This window comes from Ricinus communis, chromosome 5 (assembly GCF_019578655.1).
Source record: "Ricinus communis isolate WT05 ecotype wild-type chromosome 5, ASM1957865v1, whole genome shotgun sequence".
Classification (NCBI taxonomy): Eukaryota; Viridiplantae; Streptophyta; class Magnoliopsida; order Malpighiales; family Euphorbiaceae; genus Ricinus; species Ricinus communis.
Genome location: NC_063260.1, coordinates 27,546,651 through 27,571,473, shown reverse-complemented (window position 1 = coordinate 27,571,473; position 24,823 = coordinate 27,546,651). Strand labels below are relative to the sequence as shown.

Here is a 24,823-nt window from a genome sequence, read left to right as displayed (position 1 = left end):
CATGGATTTAACTTTGTATACTGTTGCAGTGATGTTTTTCTTGTGACAAGAGAATAATGGGCTTGTCCGTCCAGTCTCATGGATTTATTTTGCAATATTGATTTGTGAATTTGGACTGGGCTTTCATTCTGGTTCCAAATTTCCATTCTCATAAGAATTCCAACTAAATTATATATATATTTACTTTCTTGATTTCTGAAAATAAAAATGTAAAAAAAGTTCAATAAAAAAAGAAAAAGAAAAGAAAAGAAAAGAAAAGAAAGTCATCTAAATTATGATTTCCCTCTGAGTCTCTGAAAGCCAAATTACTTAAGCTGCTGTCGATGGTGATTTTAATCGATCACGGCAGCTTCCTTCTCATTCATGTATCTGTGGTTTTTTAAGTTTTTGTTCCACGCTTAAATCGGTTAAATTTGTAGGAGACTGTACCTCTTTAGCTCGTTTCTGTAAACTAGGGGCTTTCTAAATCTATTTTCTACGTTCCCTTCAACCCTCTAACTTAAATTAGATTTGTTAAGAGTTAAAGATGTTGTCTCTTGGTATCATGCCTAAACGAGTATGAGAGAAGCATTTTGAATGCTAGTTTCAATCAATTGTTGAAGTTGTGCACACAAAAAGTATCGATGATGAGGCTTTAGAGATTTAATATTTCATTCTTATCCTTTCTTGTTTGGTAAATGCAGGTTGTTGCCATTTAAATTGAAAATCTTATGAAACCCGCGATCTGTTTGTGGCTGGACTGTTTTATCTGTACGGGAGCGAATGGCTCTATTTTGAAGAGGAAAACTTTTTAGTATTATTTCTTTTTTTAGCTCAATTAGGGATATTTGATCTTTAGACAGAAAATTAAAAGAAAAAAAGGGGAAGAAGAATCTTGTTTTTTCTTTGAAAAGAAAAGGAAGAATCTTGTTTGCCTAAGTTGAGCTGCCATTATTATCGTGGGTAATTAAAATGAAGAACTCATGTCAAAATTAAATCTAATAATCAATGAACCATATGATGGAAAGAGAAGTGTCCGAGGAGCTCTGCAGTGGCGAGAGAAGAGGAATTATTATTATTGGATAGACGGTTTTTCTACTCTCTGCATACTGCACGTGTTGATGACGCGCCCACGAGCTCAGGCTCAGCTGTCCACATCAAAATCACGAAACAACAAGAATCACTGTTAAAAAAAAAAAAAAAGCCAAATTTGCAAAACCAAAACCACCACAACTTGGGTCCCACTCTTTATCATTTGTTTTTTTGAAAACTCTTAAAGATATTTGGACATATCTCTGTCCCTTTCTCTCTCTCTCAATGCAAGAAGAACAGAACTATCTCTGTCTTTGCCTTCATTTTTTCTTTTAATTTAAACAAAACAAAAAAAAGAAAAACAAATTTTCACCTATAAGCTCTTCCCTCTCTGTCGCTGTTCTCTTCTCTGTCCCTAGAAAAGCTAATAGCTTTTTAGTTCTTCCAAACAAATAGCAAATAAAAGAAGCTCGTAAAGTAATAAAACTTCTTCTCCTCCTCCTTTTCGTTGTTTTTTTGGCCTACTTCCCTTTTCTTATGTTCTCTTCTTTTTGTGTCTCTCATTTTGTGATTTTGTCCCTTTCCTCACCTCTCTCTCTCTCTCTCTCTCTCTCTCTCTAAAGTTTATATTTCTCTCTATGCTTTTATCTCTTTTAGAAAAGTTGAATTTTTTTACCTAAAAAGGATTTTTTTACTTTCTTTTTTTTGCTTAGAAAAAAGAATCTTTCATGGGTTGAATTTTTCTTTTCTTTAATTTTTTTTTGGATTATTCTTGCGGATAGATCTTTCTAGGGTTTTGATGATTATGTTTGTATGCTTTGATTATTTCAGCAATTGTACTACTAGATTGGCTCTTTGTATGCTTTGAAAGCTTAAACATACTAAACAAAGGCGGGGTGTGATTTGAATTTGACTGCAAATTGTTTTGACTATTATTTTATTAATTTATGTATTTAGCTGAAGAGTCATGCTTAAGAGTTGTTGAATTTAGCTACATTCAAGTTGAATGTTTCTTGTTTGACTGTTATATGGGTCAATCTTATTTGGGTTTGTTGCACTTTTTGCTTGACAAGTTGTGGGTCATGACTGTGGATATTGGGTTTAATCTTACTTAAATTTGGGTTAAATTTCTTTTTATCAGGTTTTGATCTATAATTATTTTTCAAATTTGAAGGCTTTCAAAGGACGACCTGAGGTATATCTATGACTATTGATTGCGGCTGCTTTGTTTGATTATTTCTTGTTCTGGTTGTAACTCCACATCAAGGGCGTCTCTTATGACTTTCCAATTCATTTGGCGATTGTGGAGTTTCGAGTCATGGTTTGGAATATGAGCGACAATTGAGATGCTATTAGATTGGTACTATACTTGAAGATAATAGTTATTCCGTGTTACTGTGGAAGAAATGGAGCAAAGAGAGGGAGAAAGCTGGAGGGAATTGATGAAAAAGATGCTTCCTGCAGGTGCTTCTCTCCCTGAAGATGATAGTAAGCTTGATTACTCTATAGCTATAGAGTATGAAGGTCCACCAGTCCCTTATAAGGTTCCTAAAGTTGAACCTCTTGATGTAAGTTCACAGGCAATCCCAACTGCAGAACCACTTTCAGAGTCGCAAAGATCTGCTACTAATCTAGCTACTCCAGTAATTGAACCAATTCCTTTGCCTGTGTCTTGTATAGCTGGTGTCACAAATTCACCTACTCAAAGTCCTAGATTATCGGCAAGTTCAGAGTCAGTTGTGTCTGTACTGCAAAACCCTGATTTTTCTTCAGCTTCAGCTTCAGCTTCAGCTTCTCCTGGGTCAGTCCACATTCCTTCTAATGATAACCAGTCTAAATTAGCGGGCAATGAAGTAAGGAGAGTACCTGTTGTTACGTTTAATACTGTTGATAGATCTGAGAGGAAAGATGTTGATGTAGAGAAGCCATTTTATCCTGAGTATGTTGGAGTCTCGAAAGGAAAGAAGAAGCAAAAGAGTAGAGTCTGTTACAGGTGTCGAAAAGGGAAGTGGGAAACCAAGGAGTCATGCCTGGTTTGTGATGCTAAGTATTGCAGCAATTGTGTGCTTAGGGCTATGGGATCAATGCCTGAAGGGCGTAAATGTGTGACTTGCATTGGTCAAGCAATTGATGAATCAAAGAGGTCGAAGTTAGGTAAACACTCGAGGGTATTGTCTCGCTTGCTTAGTCCTTTGGAAGTGAAGCAAATAATGAAAGCAGAGAAAGAATGCTCTGCTAATCAGCTTCGACCAGAGCAGTTGATTGTCAATGGATTCCCTCTGAAGCCAGAAGAGATGGCAGAATTACTGGGATGTCCACTACCTCCCCGTAAATTGAAGCCAGGTAGATATTGGTATGACAAGGAATCTGGTCTCTGGGGAAAGGTGAGTATTTGTAGATATGGCATTGGTCAATTGAGTTGCTTTCTAGTTCTATTTAGTCGTGTGTTTAACTGCACTAGTTGGAATTCTTTAAATCTCTCTAGATTAGTTATTAGCAGTAGCTGTTTTAACATCTCTGCTTGCTGAACTTTACAGGAAGGTGAAAAACCAGATAGAGTCATCAGTTCAAACTTAAACTTCACTGGGAGACTCAGTCCAGATGCAAGCAATGGGAGCACTGAAGTGTATATAAATGGTCGAGAAATTACCAAACTTGAACTGAGGGTACTAAAAGTAAGTCCACTTGTTTATTTATTTGTTTAGTTTTTCTTTGAATTTATAAAAAGTTATTTCTAATTCTTTCTTGGATTGCAAATCGCAACATTTAGTTTGTTGCTATGCAATGGAGTAATAGCTAATAGATTGTTCAAGCTTTACTTATCCCAGACGCATTCGTGGTCTTAGTCAGTGTATGATACTCCTTCTAGGTTTCTATGTTCAACATCCTGTAGGTTTGCAGTTATCATCATGATGCTCTGAGTCAATATAGTGGCGATATAGGCTTTGTTTAACCGTTCCATTGACCCAAAATTTGTCAAGTTCAATGGACAACTAATCGCAAGGAACATTTAAGTTTACTTTCACATGTCCTGATTGATTGTTGAATAAATTGGCACGATATAATCAACTGCTCTTAGCTTTAGCATAACTGCAAAAGATGTGTCTTAGATGGTTATAGTTTGAAATCTTATTAATAGAAACCAAAAAACTGACATTGCCAACAAAACACTTTGTCATTTATTTGCTTTAGGAAATTGGATGTGCCAGAATGTGGTTGTCTTATGATTTTTCATTAATACTTTTCATTCTTTTACAAAGAGATGATGGAAGAAGTTCTAATAGTTTTTGTCCCTGGAATGAAGGCTGCAGTGCTTATTTAGGTTAATTGGCATGGATATGGTTGCAACTTGCAACACTGAGACCTGTCTGGATACAAACTTTGGCTAGGTCAAATTGTTTATCCTAGCAAAATCTAGGAAGGCTGCTAGCAACTAAGGGTGCAATAAATTAAACAGTAGAAGACTCATGGAACTTCTGATAAATGGTAGAATTATTGGAGAAAAAGGTGACTCTGGAAATTTCATGAGTGGAGAAACTAAACTTCAAACAAATGGGCAACTGACCAAATGTTGTCTAAAAGTATTGTTAAAGTTAAGTGCCAAAATGACCTTGAAGCCTAGCCTCTAGGGTACACAAAATGCAATGTTTTACCTAAGCAAAATTAAACATTCATCTTTGAAATGAATGTTTCACATATGTTATGAGAATTACAACACATTATAAGGAATATATCATCATATTAATGCTTTTGGGCCTTTTAGCTGTTGCACAAAGGATGCATGGCCAGTTACATATCCTGCATAGGCTATTTTAATTGTTTGAGACTTTTATTTCATAAGGAATTAGTATGTTTATCAAATCATTTCTCTGGAAAAATGATTTTTTTTCTAATTCTAGTAACTGGGAAAACATGTATTATAAGCATCATGGTTTACAATTATCAATTTATTCCTAACACAACTTATCTGAAGGATGAAGCATCATACAGTTGAAGGGTGAAGTGTTATATCTGAATTACTTTGTCTGTCAATAAAAAATCATTTATAATGGTTATTTTTCTTTGCCTTGTAACTATGCAAGGTCTCGACAGAGTGTATCTAGTTGTAGAATTTCACCAAATATGGAAAAGTATCTATAGGATGCATGAATGGTGCAATTATTGCACCTAAGGAAGCATAAGTGCATGCTTAGAGTATGTGAAGGCAACTGTTAAATGTTCCTTTCCTAGGTGCTTAAATGTGCTCGATTTGGTTTTAGGTGCTTTTTTAACTAAGACAAACATAAATTGACAACACATTATCACACAAATATGGAGGCTGGAGCATTGCAAAGAATTCTATTTGCTATAACATATTATCACACAAAAATGGGATTGAGCAAATCTTGAGATAATTGAGTTCATAGCAAGCTGTTCCTGAACCCTTCAAAACGTTGAAGTCCTAAATAGAGTTGGCTTCTCCTTATAGCTAAATGGACCAATTGAGCTGAGTGCTTATTGATCCAATTCGGAACTTGGTTTAGTTAAAGATCTGAAAAATTTGATAGTTATTGCCACTTCCCTGATTTGCGGCATTGCTAGGGGAAGAAACTGCTTTAAACTGGAGGTTTAGGCTTATGCAGCATTAATATCGAGAGAATGGCCATCCTTCTGAGAGAAAGTATTCATTGAATTAGTTTTGTAAGATGGAGAACTAGGCCCTTCATTGACCCTATTCACCTTTATTGGTAGCTACCATCTCGTTTGAGTCCTTTATGGCATCTCTTTCTGTTATGCTCTGCTAATTTTGATATCGTATCCAAATTGGCCTCGCTCATAATTTGCTATCATGCTATGGCTCAAAAGTTCCTCATCGGAAAATATATATAAGTTCTTGCAGATTGCTTTGATCAGAGACTGGTGTATTCTAGTCATTGACATGTTGAGTAGGTGTCATATTTAAATTATGGGAAGGATATCTACTGATAAATTATGTAGATAAATTGCACGGAAGTTAATTCACTAATTTAATTATGCTGCTAAAATTAAACACGCAGGCTTCATATTGTTGGATACACTATGAATGGGTAATTGTATCGACTTTATTATGCTTAACTAACCTTTGAGCTATTACTGGGAAGATGCAAAGAATCTTTCTCCTTTGGCTCAGTCTTGGTCCTGAATAACTTCCATTTCATGTTTCAACTTGTTAGAAAAACGTTAGTTAGACATGTCATTAAAGTTTTGGCTTCTCTGCTACCGGAGAAATCTAATGGGCATTCTATTGTGTGGCAACCAAGTCATGTGTCTTTACTTTGTTGTTATTTCAACATTTTGAATTTCATGTATCAATGTTGTTCAACAACACCATTTAGTAATAGTTTTATTGTACATACGTGCTAGTGTGATTCAATTTCTTCAATTGGTTCTCCACAAAAGGTGATTATGTCAGGGTATCTATCCCCTTTGCAAAATTGTATATGGTCGTAGCTAATGGAAATTACTAATCTAATTTCATATATTTTCAGCTAGCAAATGTTCAGTGTCCACGCGACACTCATTTTTGGGTCTATGATGATGGGCGTTATGAAGAAGAAGGCCAAAACAATATTCGGGGAAACATTTGGGAGAAGGTATATATCGGAAAACTCACTAGTTATTAACAGCCCCATTATTGATTCTTTTTCCCCATTATGAAACAAAGTATTTACTCTTTGCTAGACAGGCATCAACGCGGTTTGTTTGTGCACTTTTCTCTTTGCCTGTGCCTCATGGACAACCACATGGACAGAGGGATGAGGCCAGTAATTATACTACTGTTCCAAATTATCTTGAGCAGAAAAAAGTGCATAAACTTCTTCTGCTTGGCCTTCAAGGCTCTGGAACAAGTACTATCTTCAAGCAGGTTTGACCTTCCTTTTATATTCTTCTTTCTCTTCTTTTTTTTTTGGGTAATAATTTGATCTATGTTTCCTTATGTAAATTGTATTTGAATTATCAATTATGAATCAACTAAAACAACAGTGGCAGGAAAGTTCCCCAACTCTATGGAAAAGCCATGGTTGTTTTGATTTGCCCCTAAACATTTATAATTCAGTGCATGATATTTTATTATTTGGCCATGGAACTTTGCATGAATAATGATGCACTAAAAGGAACATGGCTAGAGCTATTTACATTGTCATGCACGCTATGGACAGAATTGTTATGCATGCACACATATGTATCAAGAGAATCTGCACTTTGTTGCTAACAGGTTGTATATGGATCTGTTTTCTTAAGAGTTAAAGAATTATTAAACCTGATCCCATCATATAAATTTCAGAAATATGGGATATGATGATTTCAAATATTTGAGCAACTATTGTAGAACATCAAATACACTTTCTTTTACATGTTTTAAATTTCAGTAGTGTCTTAATATACAACCAAAAAGAATTATTAAAAAATTCAGCTTTTAAATAATTTTTCAATAATAAATAAATGAATCCAATATTTTCTCTTTCTAATGTGCCAAAAGGGAGTAAAGGACAAAGTAATAATACTACGTCATTAGCACAAACTATTCTTTATCATGTATTGTATAGTAAAGTGAAAGCTATTCTTTTTTGTGTAATTTATAAAATTTGGTTATCCATTTTCTTAAATTGGCACGTTCATACTTCAAATTCTTCACAATAACACTTTGTATCTGAATTACATTTTGACTTGGAAATTTGAAAACCCTCAATATTTAAGTACTTTTGTAAAAGGAGACCATGAGAATGGGTTTTGTATTGAACCTTAGTATTTTTTGTATTTACTCTAAACAGTTAGTAGTAAATCAAATGTCTAAGTAATTATTTATTTTCTGGCCAGCATCGGAGTTGTCCAATATCCCAAGATAAAAAAGTAAATGAATGGGGAAAAAAAGAAAAAGAAAAATGAGCTTAGACTTGGTGGTACTGGAGTTGTCTCTGCGACTATGAAGTCTTGAATTTGAACTCCTATAGAGACCCAATTAAACCAGAGAGAGAGAGAGAGAGAAAGCGGTTGCTTTGGTCTAACTTTAGTGTGCATGTGTATGTATATTTGTTAGAAGTTGTATTTATCCCACATCGCTTAGTTACTAGGTTGTTATAGTGTATATAAGTAGTTTGGGCACCCTTTTATTTTGAGCTAGTTATTGGGAATGAGTTCTATCTAAGCCCATTTATCATGGTATCGGAGCTGGCCTTTTGTCTGCGATAGTGGGTCTGGACCCAGCCCATTCGCATATCACCCTAAGCACGAGGAAGGGTGTTAGAAGTGTATTTATCCCACACTCTCTTCCTTTGAGCTAGCTTTGGGAGTAAGTTCTAGCCAAACCCATTTAATAAGCTATAACTACAGGCATTTGTGGAATTTTTTTTCTCTGATGAAACAGTTTACTAGAAACTTTATATCTTCTGATGACTATACTGAGAACTGGTTTCTTCATCCTAACATTCATCATGGATCACTCAACAGGCCAAATTTATGTATGGAAATAAGTTTACTGCAGAAGAACTGCAGGATATTAAATTGATGATCCAGAGCAATATGTATAGATATCTTAGTATTTTGCTTGATGGACGGGAACGCTTTGAGGAGGAGGCAATATCTAGGAAGAAGGAACTAGATACTGATGATCGAAGCTCATTATCAGGTAATTACTTACATATTTTATTTCCTCCATCAAAAGATCTTTGATGCACTTTTATTATTGAGCGATCCAATGTTTTTTTTGTCTTTGACTCATTTTGAGTGAGCCAATTTGGGCTTAATATGATTAGGTCTAAACTCATACAGTGTATGAGGGGAAGCTGTGCTGCTATTGCGTCACTCTAGAGATCCCATATGTTAGCTTTTAATCATTATTGTTATTGAGCAATTCTGCATGCGTTTCTATGTTGATCAATTATTATATTGATACTGATTATTAGCATGCAGAACTTCTGACCTACTGGTTTAATATCTAGGTTATATTGTCCAACAGTACCTAACATGGATTTGGAAGTGTAAGTGATTTACTTTATTAATGGGCTAACTTCTGAGCTATGGCTAATTTCAACTTTGCTCATGCTCACATATCTGGACCAGGCTTGGGCTTAGGGACTTTTCAGCCTAGCTTGCTACCGGCAAAAGATTTTTATTTTTTAAGATTATTTGTAATTGTAGAAAGAAACATCTATAGACCTCATATTATAAAAACTTTATTCTAGAAAAGGTATATAAACTATTTCATATGCAAATTATCATATAATATTAGACTTGATATAATATGCCATTTTTTATATCATTTTATTATTAATAGCCTGAAATAAATAATTTTTATAACAAATATTCTGAGTGGGTAGGTGCTAGCGGCCTTGGTTCTAGGCCCTTCCTTTTCTTTGTAGGGCCACACTTGGGTTTGGCCCTGTTAACCATGATCCCAAACTGGAACCGGCTCATGCCCACAGCAGCAAAAAATGGTGGGGACAATAGGCCCCTAATTTAAATATTAAGCTAACTTTGGAATGGTAACCTCAACAACTTGACATAGATAGAGAACTAACTGTATCAGAAGTCATCCTTCCAATTTCCAATGATAGGATATGCAGTTTTGAGTGAGTCTGTACGCCCACTTAGTTGAATTTGTTTTCTTACTCAGCATTTTTAATTACCAAATAGACAATCATGATAAAACTATGTGCAAACTTTTAATTATGCATGTGTGTGCTCCTTGTGCCAGTTCCTTAGATACCCTTCGAGCGTCTTTGAAAACTATGGATTATAACATGTAATGATCATTTCAATTTTGATTCAGGTGGTGAGCTTGATTCTGGTGAAACTAATCAGTGTATTTATTCCATCAACCCAAGATTAAAGCATTTCTCAGATTGGCTGTTGGACATTATAGCCACAGGAGACTTGGATGCATTTTTCCCTGCAGCAACACGTGAATATGCTCCATTGGTTGAAGAAGTATGGAAGGATCCTGCTATACAGGAAACTTATAGAAGAAAAGATGAGCTTCACTTCCTACCAGATGTTGCCGAGTATTTCTTAAGCCGGGTATTTTCATGAGCTCTAGTTCTCTTCTTGCGTTCTGAAAAATTTATGGTGGTTTCTTATTTAAGTTTGGCAAAACAAAGATTTGGCCAATTACTTGTTCGTTGTATTTTGTTTCTGCGACAGTGTTTGTCTCTTTATTGCTTCTCAGTTGTCTCTGAACCTAGATGAATTTTAGCACTGTAAGATTGAATGGCCAACTTTCTTCTTTCTTTCAGGCTGTTGAAGTCTCAAGCAATGAATATGAACCTTCTGAACGTGATATTCTCTATGCAGAAGGGGTCACTCAAGGGAATGGTTTGGCTTTCATAGAATTCTCTCTTGATGACCGCAGCCCAATGTCTGAGACATACACGGATAATTTGGAAGCTCAGCCTCCTCCTTTAACAAAGTACTCCTTTAGTAACATTATCTGTGTCTACAAAGTAACTGCATTAGCACAATACAATTTTTGATTAGGCATGATATTGTGCATACCACAAGACAACCTTCTTTTGATTTTGATAATGGAAAGCCATCACATTTTTTGTGATCTCTGACCTCCAATGCATTTTCTTTATTGATGTATTGAACCTTATTTTTCAGTGTCACTATCTGATCTTGAAAGTTAGTAATTGCATTTCTTATTTGAAGTTTCTTTATATTTTGCCTGTCAAAGATGCTGGCTGCTACTGGATTACTTATCCTTCACATTCTGTTACCAGATACCAACTTATCAGGGTAAATGCCAAGGGGATGAATGAGGGGTGCAAATGGGTGGAAATGTTCGAGGATGTGCGTGTGGTAGTGTTCTGTGTTGCCCTTAGTGACTATGATCAGATGTGGCTTGCACCTGAGACCAACGGCAGTGGATCACTACTTCAGAACAAGATAATGCAAAGCAAAGAGCTCTTTGAGACTATGATCAGGCACCCTTGTTTTAAGAATACTCCTTTTGTGTTGGTACTTAACAAATATGATCTGTTTGAAGAGAAGGTTAATCGAGTGCAATTAAGTGCTTGTGAATGGTTTAATGACTTCAGTCCCCTGCGGCCTCACCACAACAGTCAGACACTAGCTCACCAGGCATACTACTATGTGGCAATGAAGTTCAAAGACCTCTATGCTTCTCTCACAGGTCGAAAGCTTTTCGTGTGGCAAGCCAGGGCCAGAGACAGGGTGACGATCGACGAGGCATTTAAGTACATAAGGGAGGTTCTCAAGTGGGATGAGGAGAAAGAGGATAACTACTATGGCGGGGGAGCTGAGGACTCGTTTTACAGTACTGACATGAGTTCATCACCATTTGTTAGGGCGGAGTAATGTACGTTTGTATTCTTATTTGCATTAGCTTTTTATAGATTTAAAAAATGTATAAAGAAAATGGATACCATATCACTATACAGTTGGCTCTTTAAAATAAGTTCATTTTATTTTTATTTGGCTTTTTTTTTTTTTTTTTTGGGTATTTGTAACATCATATTTTAATGATAAAGTGCATCTCAAGGTGATTCTGTTTATGTGCTCGCCTGTGGTAGAATAGAAGGGCGTCACAGTAACAGTTCTCTTTATTATTATTATTATTATTATTATTATTATTATTATGTTTTCCCAATGTAACAATTAAGTAATTTTATGGTTATGCTTAAAGGAAATAGGTGGACGGTAGTCACAATAACAGTCTGTTTTGGTTGTTTAAGCAGCTTTCCATTTGAGCAACCTCTTTATGAACCTTTTTTTTTCTCCTCCCTAATCAATAAATGTTTTATTTTTCCTCTGAATCATTTCTGACAAATTAAATAGAAAATAAAAAGAAAAAGAAAATAGAATTTGTATATTGCAATACTTTTCTTGTTTCCTTGTTTTTTTTCTTTCACAAGAAAACTAAAAAAATTTCTTCTTTATATTTGCATACAAATTTTTGTTTTTCATTAAGAAATGCTAATTTCTGACAAAAACATTTCAATTGGAATTTATATTCTTTTCGTTAACATTAAAAAACTTTATTTATCAATAAATATATAATTAGAAGTCCATAATTGAAAGATTAGTAGCCAAATTGACTGTAACTGAAATTCAGGAGAGGAGGCTGCAAATGAATGTTTGGGTACTCAAATGAAAGCAAGTAAAAGTTTAAGGCTGGATTGCCTGCTACTAAAAGTTAGGGACTAATTGCACATAAATTAAATTAAAAGAGTCTGTATAATATTAATTTTAGAAAGAAGGGTTCTGTATATTTATAGAATATTCCACCGGCTATTGCAAGTCAAAAACTTTTGAGGTACCGGAATCTACATGTCCCAAAACATTATCCTATCCAGAATCTACATGTCCCATAATGTGACACTATTTTTCTGGCTGGAGATCTCTTTACAATCTCATGGATGATATTCAAATCCTCTTTAACCATTTTTGCTCTAACCATTCCTTTCTTCAAGATTCACGAGTAACTGTTGTTCTCAAACATCTCTTTTTTCTTGTATCATATGAATTCATCCTATTTTTGTCCTCACTTTCTCGTACCCTTTTTGATCATTAATACTGTAGCCTTGTTTAGTTGTATTGCTTCCTTTTCTTTACATATTTTGTAACCCATCTCAATGCTGCTGTCTTTTCACTTCATAGTTAACTGTGCTCTGCAAGTGTAGCAGTCTTGTTTTCATTATCATGGTCCTGGTTGCAGGATGATTGGGACAACAGTCCTTCACCAAATCCATATCTTGTTACCACCCGAAGATCCGTCTGAAAGTCCAGAAGTTAGTTTAAGGGTGAAAGAGCAGGAGTGTTTATCCCTTTTGAAAAGATGCCAGAACATGGAAGAATTCAGGCAAGCCCATGCTCAAATCCTCAAATGGGGATTCTTTTCCAACCCCTTTTGTGCAAGCAATTTAGTGGCCACTTGTGCTCTCTCACATTGGGGCAGCATGGATTATGCATGCTCAATTTTTCGACAAATTGACCAACCAGGTAGTTTTGAATACAATACAATGATCAAAGGGTATGTTTCTGATTTCAAAATGGAGAATGCTTTGCTTCTTTACTATGAAATGCTCGAGAAAGAAGTTCAATCTGACAATTTTACCTATCCTGCTCTTATCAAGGCATGTGCCTGGTTGAGGGCAATAGATGAAAGTATGCAAATTCACGGACATATTTTTAAGCTTGGATTTGAAGAAGATTTATATGTGCAAAATAGTTTAATCAACATGTATGGCAAGTGTGGGAAAATAGAACTTTCCTGTGATGTTTTTAAGCAGATAGAACATAAAGATATTGCTTCTTGGAGCAGTATTATTGCAGCTCATAGCAGTCTGGGTTTGTGGAGTGAGTGCGTACAGTTTTTTGAGGAGATGATTCAGGACAGATCTTATAGACCGGAAGAGAGCTTACTAGTCAGTGTGCTCTCCGCTTGTAGCCATTTGGGAGCCCTTGATTTGGGAAGGTGTTTGCATGGAGTATTGTTGAGGAACTTCAGTGAACTCAATGTAACAGTACAAACTTCTCTGATTGACATGTATATAAATTGTGGGTGTATAGAGAAAGGTTTTTGCCTCTTTCAAAGAATGAGCAAGAAGAATCATTTTTCTTATAGCGTAATGATCTCAGGACTAGCAATGCACGGGCGCAGTATGGAGGCTTTAGAGGTATTCTCTGAAATGCTTGATGAAGGATTGCAGCCAGATGATGTTGTCTATGTTGGTGTGTTGAGTGCCTGTAGTCGGGGAGGGCTTGTGAAGGAGGGTCTGCAGTTTTTCAATAGAATGAAATTTGAGCATGGAATACAGCCAACAATTCAACATTATAGCTGTATGGTAGATCTCATGGGCAGAGCTGGCATGCTAAATGAGGCCTTGGAGATTATCAGAAGCATGCCCATCAAGCCGAATGATGTCATATGGCGAAGCCTTCTTAGTGCCTGCAAATCTCACCATAACTTGAACATAGGGGAGACTGCAGCTAAGAGCTTGTCACAGTTGAACTCACAGAACCCTAGTGACCTGCTGATGCTATCTAATATGTATGCAAGAGCTCAAAGATGGCATGATGTAGCTGCGGTTCGAACAGAAATTGGCCGTAACAGATTGAATCAGACGCCTGGATTTAGCTTAGTTGAGTGTAAAAGAGAAGTCTACAAGTTTGTCTCACAAGACAAGTCACATCCTCAAAGCAAAGACATTTACGAGATGATTCACCAGATGGAATGGCAGTTGAAATTTGAAGGGTATTCTCCAGATACATCACAAATATTGATTGATGTGGATGAAGAAGAGAAGAAAGAAAGACTGAAAGCTCACAGTCAGAAATTAGCAATGGCTTTTGCACTGATACACACATCACAAGGAAGTCCCATTAGAATAGCTAGAAATGTAAGAATGTGCAGTGACTGCCACACATATACCAAGTTCATTTCACACATCTATAGTAGAGAAATTATCGTAAGAGACAGAAATCAGTTTCACCATTTTAAAGATGGAGCTTGCTCTTGTAGAGACTACTGTTAAATTTTAATACTCCCTCTTTACTTTTCACTCTGTTATGATAATTTTCCACATTTTTTACAATGTCATGTAATATAAACCTTAGTTGTCAAATAGAGAAATAGATCACCAATCTGCAAATTAAGTTGTTAGCACTTCTTAAATCCCTTTTTTAAAAAGTTGTAACTCATTTAAAGCCCTCAACGGCTTTAAAAATATCACTATTTAATACTAGTTAACTTTTAAGTAACGTGTATATACACCGTAGCGAATAAGAGATTGACACTATACATGAGTATCTTATATTTTAGTATTGAATAATTAATATCTATTCGATTATTTACAAGTAATATATATATATAGAATTTTTCCTCTAATATACTAAATGGGAATTTTATGATTATTGTTTATCCTAATCTCACAAGAATAAACTCAAATTCAACAAAAAAAAAAAGACACAATCTTATTATATTTATCATTTTCAACTCACAAGCCCATTATAAAGTGTTTAGCACTGTGTTTAGTTAAAATTTATGAAATCTATTTATAAATTTAAAATTATGTATTTTGAATAAAGTAAAAGTTATTTAAAATTCTACATATTTAAATTCGTATGAAATTAATTATAATTAAAATAAATTATATCAAAATAGATAGAATTTACAAAAAAAATCCACATTATTTGTCAATATGTTCCATAACACTAAAATATTTCCTCAAACTTTATCATTCTTATTTTATTTTCTCTCTCATGTATTTCTTTCACCCATTTTTTAGGTCGCTAATAATAATCCCAATTTCGTTTCTTGCCCATTTACTACTTTGACAATTTCTTTTAATTCCTTTGAGTTTCCAGAGTACAATAATTTATTCAAATTATATATTTTTTAAGCTTTAAGTATTATTAATTTATAAAATAATATCGATTTCTAAATTAATTTTTGTAGTACATCACTCTAAATGAATTCCAATTAAGTTTTGTTAAAATTTATGAATGATTAAACAATTTTTACTAGCCATTAAAAAATAGACTTGATCATGATGTCTAAAGACCCGTCTGACTTGACCCAATTTTGTCATGAATCAATTTGGATAACAAATCTTTTACTTGGGTCTTGACCAACCTCACTAACACCCAAGTTTAAAAGTATAATATTTAGTTTCCTTTAGTGTTAGAAATGAATACACTCTCTTTTGTTGAAATTTATAAAATTTATATAATTTATTTATAAATTTAATTTTATGTGTTTTAATTGAAATAAATATTAATTTAGAATTTTATACAATCAAATTAATAATATTAGTTATAAATATATTAAATTTTGATAAAATAGATAGAATTTTTAAATGAATTTTATATTAATAAATCAATATATTTCATAATATTAAAATATTTCGTTCGATTTTATTATTTCTATCTTTTTTTCAAATAAAATAAATTTATTAACAGATTTCAACTAAATATAATATATAATTTTAAAATTATATTAATGTAATTATTTTATATATAGACTGAGTTGATCACAAAGCTTAATTATGAAAATACTATGTTAGCTCGAGTTAAAACTTAATTACAAACTAACTCTCAACCTAATTAACAATCTCCAATTAGATTAATATTGCCATCAAGAGTGGTAGATATAGCCCAAATAGAAAGAATTGGGCTTGGTTCGCACATATCTTTTTGAATTTTTATTATATAAACATGTTTAGTTGCTAAATAAATCAAGTACTTACATTTGTTTTTGAACTTTATATCCATTTTTTTATTTTTATTTTTATTTTAACAGTTCAGGGTTGCAATTCTAATAATAATAAAAGAAACCAAAGCATTTCAAATAAAAATAGTTTATTTTTTTTTCCTCTTTTTACCATTAATTGCAAGGGCCAACAACGTTTTGGGCCTTGAATTTCTAAGATATTAAATAAAATTGGTGAGAAAAAATTGCAAATTTTTACCTGATAATTTCACTTAGTGCTAATTTTTTTTCCAAAACCTATTTAGTGCTAAAATTAAAATTAGTATTAAAATATATTTAAAAGTAAGTATAGAAATACATATTTTACTTAGACAATTAAACCGTATAAATAAATAATAACCTGCCCGAACCCATGTTGGCCGCCCGGCGAATCGAGGTACCAAAATTTTACTGCAGTAATTCTTACAACTTTTTGTACATTATTAATTGAAATTTATCATACACCAAAATTTCACTATGCTCTCCTACAATCATCATCATCTAATCATTGTAGCCACAAGCAGTAGCCACCGTTCGATCATCATAAAAAACAATGGAAGCGCAAACATAGAATAAAAAGAGGGAAGAAATTACTTTCCTCTGTGTCAGCGACTACTGTACGACGACCCACGGAATGTGCACCGTGAACCTCCAAAAAGCTACCCAAATAATATTAACCCAATAAACCAAATAAACCCTAATTTCTGATCTTTCCCCCAAATTTCCACGTCAATTTATTTTATTTTAATTCTATTTTTCAAATGTACAATTGATCATTTTTTTTTCCTTTGATTTTTCTAAAATTGACCTCCATTGGCGTTTTTGTTTATCAATCCCAGCGGATCAGGATTCCATTTTACTCATTCCCAGGTTCTAACAAGTGGTAATTGAAATTTTACTATTTTATTTTTCAATTTGTGCTTTTTAGATATTCACGATAAGCTTAATTATTTATATTTTAGGGTTTTGGTTATTTGAAACGGGTTTCTCATTCTAATTTTTTCATTGTGTTGCTTATGTGGTGGGTCAAACTGTTATCTCTTTAGATGCATGATAAGCTTGTTTTCCTAATTTAAATCTCCAAAACATATTTACTTGTTATAGATATTCATGTCTTGGGTTCCATCAAAATTATAATTAAGCTTTTCCTTTTGATACTGAAAGTTTTGATTTTCTCTTTTCTTATTAGCAAGTGTAGGGTAAACAGACTTTGTTATTGGTAATACTGTGTAGAATGGTTTGAGGAATTATTTGGAGGGTTTATATAAGTATGGGCAGCAGTGATATGGATAAAACAGCCAAGGAGAAAGAATCAAAGACTCAGCCTCCCACTACTACGCAGGTTGTTTACTTGTGTCTTTGCTCAAGTTACTAATTTTGTTTGTATGTATTATTTTTCCTGTCCAAAGTGAACATCTTTAATTTTGTGTTCTTCAGGAGCAGTCATCAGCCACCACCACTGGAACTGTTAATCCTGACTGGACAGGATTTCAGGTTTTGTAAATAAAGAACTTTCCTTTTCCTAGAAAAAAGAAGAAAATTTAGTATTTTGATTGTATGTGCTGGTTTCTTATTTACCAGGCATATTCTCCTATACCTCCACATGGGTTTGTAGCATCAAGCCCCCAAGCTCACCCATATATGTGGGGGGTTCAGGTATTCATGACTTTGAATTGGTTATTAAGGCTTATTAGTTTGTTTGTTATTGAAATAATGTATGTAACTGTAGAGAATTGTTAAATTTGGATATTCTGTTCTAGTAAAGATTGAATTTCTTATTTACGCAAAGGTGGTATGTGAGCACTATGGATACATATTGATGTAATAAATATTTTAGCTATTTTATTCTGAGAATGGCATGAAACTATGGATTCACCATTTGAAGGACATTCACTTCCAGCTAAAATAGAGTTCAACTAGTGTGTGCTTTAATGAGCTTGAGCATGATATTTTGCCTGATTGAGTTGTTGATTAACTTAGGTTGATGAATTTTTCTTTTATTTGAAGAAGGTGGAGCTACTTGTTTAACTTGTTTGCGGTTTGTTTTCATGCTACATATGTTGTAGTGGAGAACCCCATATTGTATTTTTGTTAGATAAGCTTATCTGAAAGTTTCACTATGGGACACAGTGCCTGACTCAGTTACGACATATTTCTGGGCTTGTGCACCTTCAAATTAATTTACTGAATATGCATTTAAATTCAATCTTTAGCTTTTCCTATGTCTTGATCTGAAATGCATAGTCTGAATTAACATGACCAGTGGTTGAAATGCCATCAGATAACAAATATGCTAGATGCCTTTGTCCAAGAAGTACAGAGATTGTCTTTAGATTACATAAAAATTCTTGCTTCGTCTAACCTTTTGGTGATTCATTTTTTTGGGTGCTGTTCTCATTGTATCTTTTCAAGGTTGCTTAAAGTCTTCCCCTTGTATTTTCTTTTCTTTTATTCTTGTTCAGCTTTTGTAATTTCACCTTCTTGTTGGAAAGTGGTCCAGTTCTAATATAAGATTTTAATTGCAGCCTATCATGCCTCCCTATGGTACCCCTCCGCATCCATATGTTGCCATGTATCCTCACAGCGGCATATATGCTCATCCATCTATTCCTCCGGTAGTTTTTCTTCCAAGCTTTATGTTTTATTTCCTGAATTTGTTACTTTTTTTTTCATATTCTAGACCCATAGTTAACCTTTTTCTGATCCCATTTAGGGGTCTTATCCTTTTAGTCCTTTTGCAATGCCTTCTCCAAATGGTATCGCTGAGGCATCTGTGAGTTTCTTGTACCATATGTATCTTGCAGTTATTCCTACTTAAGGCTTCTCGTAGCTCATACGTGTACCCAGAAAGTAACTGAAAATAAGTATTGTGTAGGGATATACTCCTGGCAACACAGAACCAGATGGGAAGCCATCTGATGTGAAGGAAAAACTGCCTATTAAAAGGTCCAAAGGGAGCTTGGGCAGTTTAAACATGATTACAGGGAAGAATAATGAGCTCGGTAAAACATCAGGAGCATCTGCCAATGGAGCTTATTCCAAAAGGTAATATTATAGCAATACAATTTGGTAGGATAACTGCACTTTATTTGGTGCCTAGCGTTTGGAACGCAGTTAAGGTTTTGGCTTTGCTTTGTCTTCCAAGCTACCAATTTGTTCACCATTAATTGGGTTTTGGAGGAAATGTATAGAACCTAGGAAGGAGGGAAGGATGCAGCGGTTGCAACCGGAAAAGATTTGTTCTGATTTGAGGAAAAGCTTATTGGTGGAGCTTTCGTGGTCCCCATCCTGACCAGATTGAATTGTTTGCCGGTTTCTTAGTTAATTTAAACTCTGGGAGTAGTTTAGAAAAGACTAAAAAAGCGTATTTTCACCCTACTTTGGTATCTTTTAAGATTTTTTTCGTAGTGTTTGTAGTATCAGGGAAGGAGAACCACTGTAGTGCACAGGCTGGCAAATTCCTGTCTCTTTTCATTAATGACCATTGTGATTTGTGATTATTGGGTTTAGGTGTCCATGTTTCTTCAGTATCTATCAACTGTCTTGACTTAATGGTATTACCAGCATAGAGTGATTGATTTTGGAATTACTCTTGATATGTAGTGCTGAGAGTGGAAGCGAAGGCACAAGTGAAGGAAGTGATGCAAATTCTCAGAATGTAAGTGCTATGCTGCTGAGTTTAGTTCATAATTTCAAACTTCAGATTGCTAGCGTTTGCTCTATTTTATTTGCATATAAGCCACTTAAATGTGGATTTTTGGGTTTATGAATCTTTTTTTAATTCATTATCGTACGTAAATTGTGCCTAAAAGTTTTTATTATCCACGTATGACAACTGTTTTCATGTAATAGCATAGGTTTATGAGCTAAATTACTTGAGAAGCAGTATTTCTCGATTGTTGTACAGTCATAATACATTGTGAGCAAGAAAATTTTCTAAGAGTCAATACTTATTTTTTGGTTTTTTTCTTTTGTCATTTATCTTCTCTCATCAAGGAAGACAAATTGATTAGTTGGTGATCATATCTGTTATACTTAGCAAGTCCAACCAATCCATGTGTATGCAAATTGGGAATGCAAAAGTGAATACATTTCTAGAAAAGTGGAAGTACTAGGACAGAACAAATAATGAATGTATGCATTGGCACTGACTGAGATTCAGTTGTGAGCATGGTTTTAAGTGACAGGCAATACATTACATATCATCCATTTCATAACAGGATTTTTGCCTCCCTGTTATTTAGGGGTGGGGAATCTGGTACAACTCAGTTTCCCTCTGTTTTTCAAACTCTATCTACTTCTCTATCGTCATCCATTCTTATTAGCTCTCAAATCTAAAATACTCTTTATTAGTGAGTCATTAGCCAATCTTCTAAGCTTACTTATTTGAATGGGAATTGTTCTTAAATTTTCATACTAATGCCAGCTGTTTCGGTTTGATACAGTACAATTTGGTCCAATGCTATTAAACAGTGTTCAAGTAACCAAACTTTTAGAGGATACAAAAATTATGTAGTCGGACCTTTCAGATAGGAGATTTTGAGAATGTATCGTTGTCCCAACAGTAGGTTTCTAATTGCACATGAAGCTTCTGGAAGAGAACATGTTTTATCTCCAAGAATTAGAAGTTTGAGTTCAACTTTACTAGCAGGCAGAGTCAAATTTGTGAAACATCTTCCCCTTTTTCTATTGAATCAGATGTTTTTTAGAAAATTCTACCTTCTGGCCTTTTGGGGGATTTTTTTTTGAAGGCTGTTGAACTTTACCATCCTATGGGACAGCCAGTTTTTTGTTAAAATTTTTTATTTTATAACTCGTTTTCTTCTCTCCTCTTGTATCATTATAATTTTCAAATTCTGATTTTCCTTGATCTTTTTAGGATTCACAAATGAAGTCAGGTGGAAGGCAAGATTCTGAAGGTTCAATTGTGATGATTTTTTTTGTATCATGATTCACTATGTTGGTAACTAGATGTTTATTAATGAAAATTCCCTCTAATGCATATATTATAGCAGATGCTTCTCAGAATGGTGGTTCTGCACATGGTCTTCAGAATGGAGGACAGGCTAATACAGTCATGAACCAGACAATGTCTATTGTGCCAATATCTGCTACTGGTGCCCCAGGAGCCCTACCTGGTCCAGCAACCAACTTAAATATTGGAATGGACTATTGGGGAGCAACTTCATCTGCTATCCCTGCGATCCGTGGAAAGGTTCCTTCTACCCCAGTTGCTGGAGGAGTAGTTACTCCTGGATCACGGGATGCTGTTCAGTCGCAGCTGTGGCTGCAGGTTAATCTTTGACCAAGAATTGATGGTTTTAAATTATTGATGTTATCTACTCCAAGTGAGGTGTTCCTGTTAATTATCTTAAAGTAACATCTGCCTTGCTGTTTTGATGTTGTAATGAATCCTAGAAGGTTTCTCTAAGTCAGATTCTCTTAGAATAGGACTCAGAAAAAGAGGATCTGTTAAGAGTAGAGCTTTCTCCAGATACCACTTCTGATGGCAGAGGCTTTGGATGAGGGATTTATTTATCATCTAAAAGTTTTCTTAGCTTCATTTCATAGTCATTAACATAGCTTATATTACATTTGCCACCTTCTTGTATTGCATCATTTTTTTTATTTTTGGGTCATATTCTGAGAGAAAATTCAGTGTTTTAAGTGGTTTTTTAAGGTTGCACAATGAAAGGCTTCATATACTTTTTCATTTACATTCTTTCGTATACAAAATAAATTTGGAAACTGTTAATTGTTTTAAGTTGGTAAGTCCACAGCAATAGTTTGTGAGTAAACTATGCGTATGCGGAGAGTGAGAGGTTTTTTCTTTTTTCCCTCAGTTCATATACAAACTATTGAAATTCAAGAAATTGTTATGTCCTGTTTCTCTCTTGTTTGGCACTCATTTTATTGCCTTGAATAAAATTCCCAAATGCATTCTGGTCTATATAAGGCTTTAAACATCAAGGGGAAAAGTTAATTATTGGTTACCATTTTAATTGCCAACAGTTTGTCAGTTTTGGTCAATGTGTTTCTGTCGTCTATATTTTGAAGCTCTGAATCAGACTCAATTTGAATGACAGGAATCTTTCATTTGAAAGGCAGCATTTTGCGACCGGAACTTGTGTTTATTACAATGATCATATACTCTTCTATTTATATGTTTGTTTGCTTATTGTGTAGGATGAAAGAGAGCTAAAGAGACAGAGGAGAAAGCAGTCAAACAGAGAATCTGCTCGCCGTTCTAGGTTGCGTAAACAGGTGATGCAGTATTTTTCAGAAATTGATGTTATCTCGGTATGTCCCATAGCAAGCCTTTATTTGAATTCATTGGGTTGGCATCTTTGCTTTTGAATCAGGCTGAATGCGATGAGCTGGCTCAGCGTGCTGAAGCCTTAAAAGAAGAAAATGCCAATCTGAGATCAGAAGTAAATCGAATAAAGAGCGAATATGAGCAACTTCTTGCAGAGAATGCATCTCTCAAGGTGATCTTCTATACCTGGTTTTGATGCTCTAGTTTGTTTTCTTACTACTGCTCATTACCTACCTACACTGCACCCAGTGTAGAATTAAGAATTGATTAGTTGTTTTGCAAGATCCTCAATAATGAGTCAAGGTTATTTGGGTCGTTATAATCACATATTGGAAAATTTTACTTGGAAGAGAGCTGGTCAAGTTGCTAGCAGAACTAGAAAGTCAAATAATGAAATGTGATGATTGGTCCATGAACAATGAGGGATTGCTTGAATTGAAAAGATGCATTCATTTGCAGTACATTGTGGGTTGGCTGTCGATAGAACAGGATGAGCATATTTTCCAATGGCGCTTGGAACATGATAATATTGAATACTAGGGATCTACATTAACCACTGAACCGTGAACCACGGTTTTAAGCAAGTTACGATTTGGTTAGGGATACGTTCAGTTTGGTTGAATTTTTTCTGTAAATTGAAACAGTGAACACCATTGGTCTTCTTGAACAATGGATATGCACCTCATACAGGCATCAACCTCATTTTGATGATGTTTTTTGCAGTAGATTGTAGAGACACCAAACTCATTTTAATGCTGATCTAGATCTGAATGGCAGTAGGAAGAATGATTAGGAATTACACTGAATTCTGCAGTTATAGAATTGCCACTGACACAAATTTGGCTGTTTGTTGCAGGAGAGACTTGGGGAAATTCCTGGGAATGACGACCTTAGGGCTAGCAGGAATGACCAACATTTGAGTAATGATACCCAGAAGACTGAACAAACAGAGATTGTACAAGCTGGTCACTAGGATTTAGCTACCCCATGTTAATGCTGCTTTTGAGGACCTTACTCTAACAATTAGCAACAGGAGTTTCTTATTTTGCATAGCATGTAGTCTAATATAATATTTATCTACGCTTACCTTTACAATTCTAGGATCTGTTCATCTCAAATCATCCTAAATTTCTTTTTGGGTCCACTTGTAACAATTGAAGAACTAGGATGGCGTGCAAAGTGAAATTTGTGTCCTCCCCCCCCCGTTTTAAGAACTAGGGCTGTATCTACACTCAACTTTGTTATTCTTATCTGTATTTTATAAAAAGAGAGAGAGAGAGAGAATGGTTGATGATTGCGTGGACTTGGTCGAATTTATTCACTTTAGATGATATGAAAAGTGTCTGAACATTAATATATTTTATTTGTAATGAAATGATGCTTTAGTTCCTCCCAAGTAATCTAAGTAATAGGATTCAGTTTCTCTAATCTTCACACACACACGCACCCAAAAGAAAGAAAAACAAACCTGGCTTTTTTCTAGTGTTCGAAGTCAGTTAAACAAATCCATTTCTAATGACTGCAAGTTTTAGGATCTTTTTTTTTTTTTTTATATATATATTATTTGATACAATTTTAGTCGTGTAATTTTAACTATTAAACTAGAATATTAGTCCGCACATTGTCGGGAATAATAAAATAATATTAATTTAGAATTTTAGTAAGTAATTTATATAAATTTAATTTTATAATTAATGTAATATTTAAGAATTTAATCGTAATAATAAAATAAGATAAAATATTTTACAGTGGAATTGATTTTAATTAAATTATTTTATAAATTATAATATTTTACTTTTATTATTTTTATTTTCAAAAATAAAATTTCTTCATTCTATATTTTATATTTAATTTTTAAAAATTTTATTGACCGCCATATATATAATTTTTTAAAGTTATTTTATAAGAATAGAGTTGGTCTTTTTAATGCAAATTATTTTAAAAATATAAAAATATATTTTGTGGTTAGACTCTTCCTCATCTAACGACCGACTATTTCTTGATAAAAAAGTATCTTATATTTTACTTTTCTTGCACTTTAATACTCTACTACCTAATATCATTATTATCTTATCATGAAATATTAATAAAATATTAACCTTCAATAATCAATTTTTTTTATAAGTGATTTATTATCAAATCAACTACCACTATATTTCTAAAAATATTGTAATTTTATTTTAAAATTTATTTCATCTTTCCTAATAAAGTTAAAAAGTTATATTAATTTTATTTATTATGAGTCTAAATGCAATTGGTTACATGCT

At 34.0% G+C, this 24,823-nt stretch overlaps 3 protein-coding genes across 6 annotated transcripts; all 3 read left to right on the top strand.

Moving 5' to 3' along the window:
* Positions 1-1,614: 1,614 nt before the first annotated feature.
* On the top strand, positions 1,615-11,462 carry LOC8278523 (extra-large guanine nucleotide-binding protein 3). Its single transcript, XM_015718994.3, has 8 exons — positions 1,615-3,395; positions 3,549-3,686; positions 6,519-6,623; positions 6,716-6,895; positions 8,479-8,656; positions 9,800-10,047; positions 10,263-10,435; positions 10,749-11,462. The coding sequence occupies exons 1-8, from the start codon at positions 2,418-2,420 to the stop codon at positions 11,344-11,346; spliced, it is 2,598 nt and encodes an 865-aa protein (XP_015574480.2). The 5' UTR covers positions 1,615-2,417; the 3' UTR covers positions 11,347-11,462.
* A 907-nt stretch (positions 11,463-12,369) lies between these two features.
* Positions 12,370-14,552, top strand: LOC107261226 (pentatricopeptide repeat-containing protein At1g31920). The gene has a single exon (XM_015718973.3). It carries the CDS (start codon positions 12,708-12,710, stop codon positions 14,523-14,525), a length of 1,818 nt encoding a protein of 605 aa, XP_015574459.1. The 5' UTR covers positions 12,370-12,707; the 3' UTR covers positions 14,526-14,552.
* A 2,276-nt stretch (positions 14,553-16,828) lies between these two features.
* On the top strand, positions 16,829-23,851 carry LOC8278522 (bZIP transcription factor 16). Of its 4 annotated transcripts, none has more exons than XM_048374367.1 (13): positions 16,829-17,123; positions 17,474-17,582; positions 17,678-17,734; positions 17,822-17,896; positions 18,766-18,855; positions 18,954-19,013; positions 19,116-19,285; positions 19,844-19,898; positions 21,120-21,159; positions 21,253-21,533; positions 22,427-22,504; positions 22,603-22,728; positions 23,413-23,851. In XM_048374367.1, exons 2-13 carry the CDS (start codon positions 17,511-17,513, stop codon positions 23,527-23,529), a joined length of 1,221 nt encoding a protein of 406 aa, XP_048230324.1. In that variant the 5' UTR covers positions 16,829-17,123; positions 17,474-17,510; the 3' UTR covers positions 23,530-23,851. The 4 variants fall into 4 exon arrangements, with proteins under 4 accessions (XP_048230324.1, XP_048230323.1, XP_048230322.1 ...); XM_048374366.1 differs by having other exon boundaries at positions 16,832-17,123; positions 17,439-17,582; XM_048374365.1 differs by having other exon boundaries at positions 16,832-17,123; positions 17,430-17,582.
* Positions 23,852-24,823: the final 972 nt, after the last annotated feature.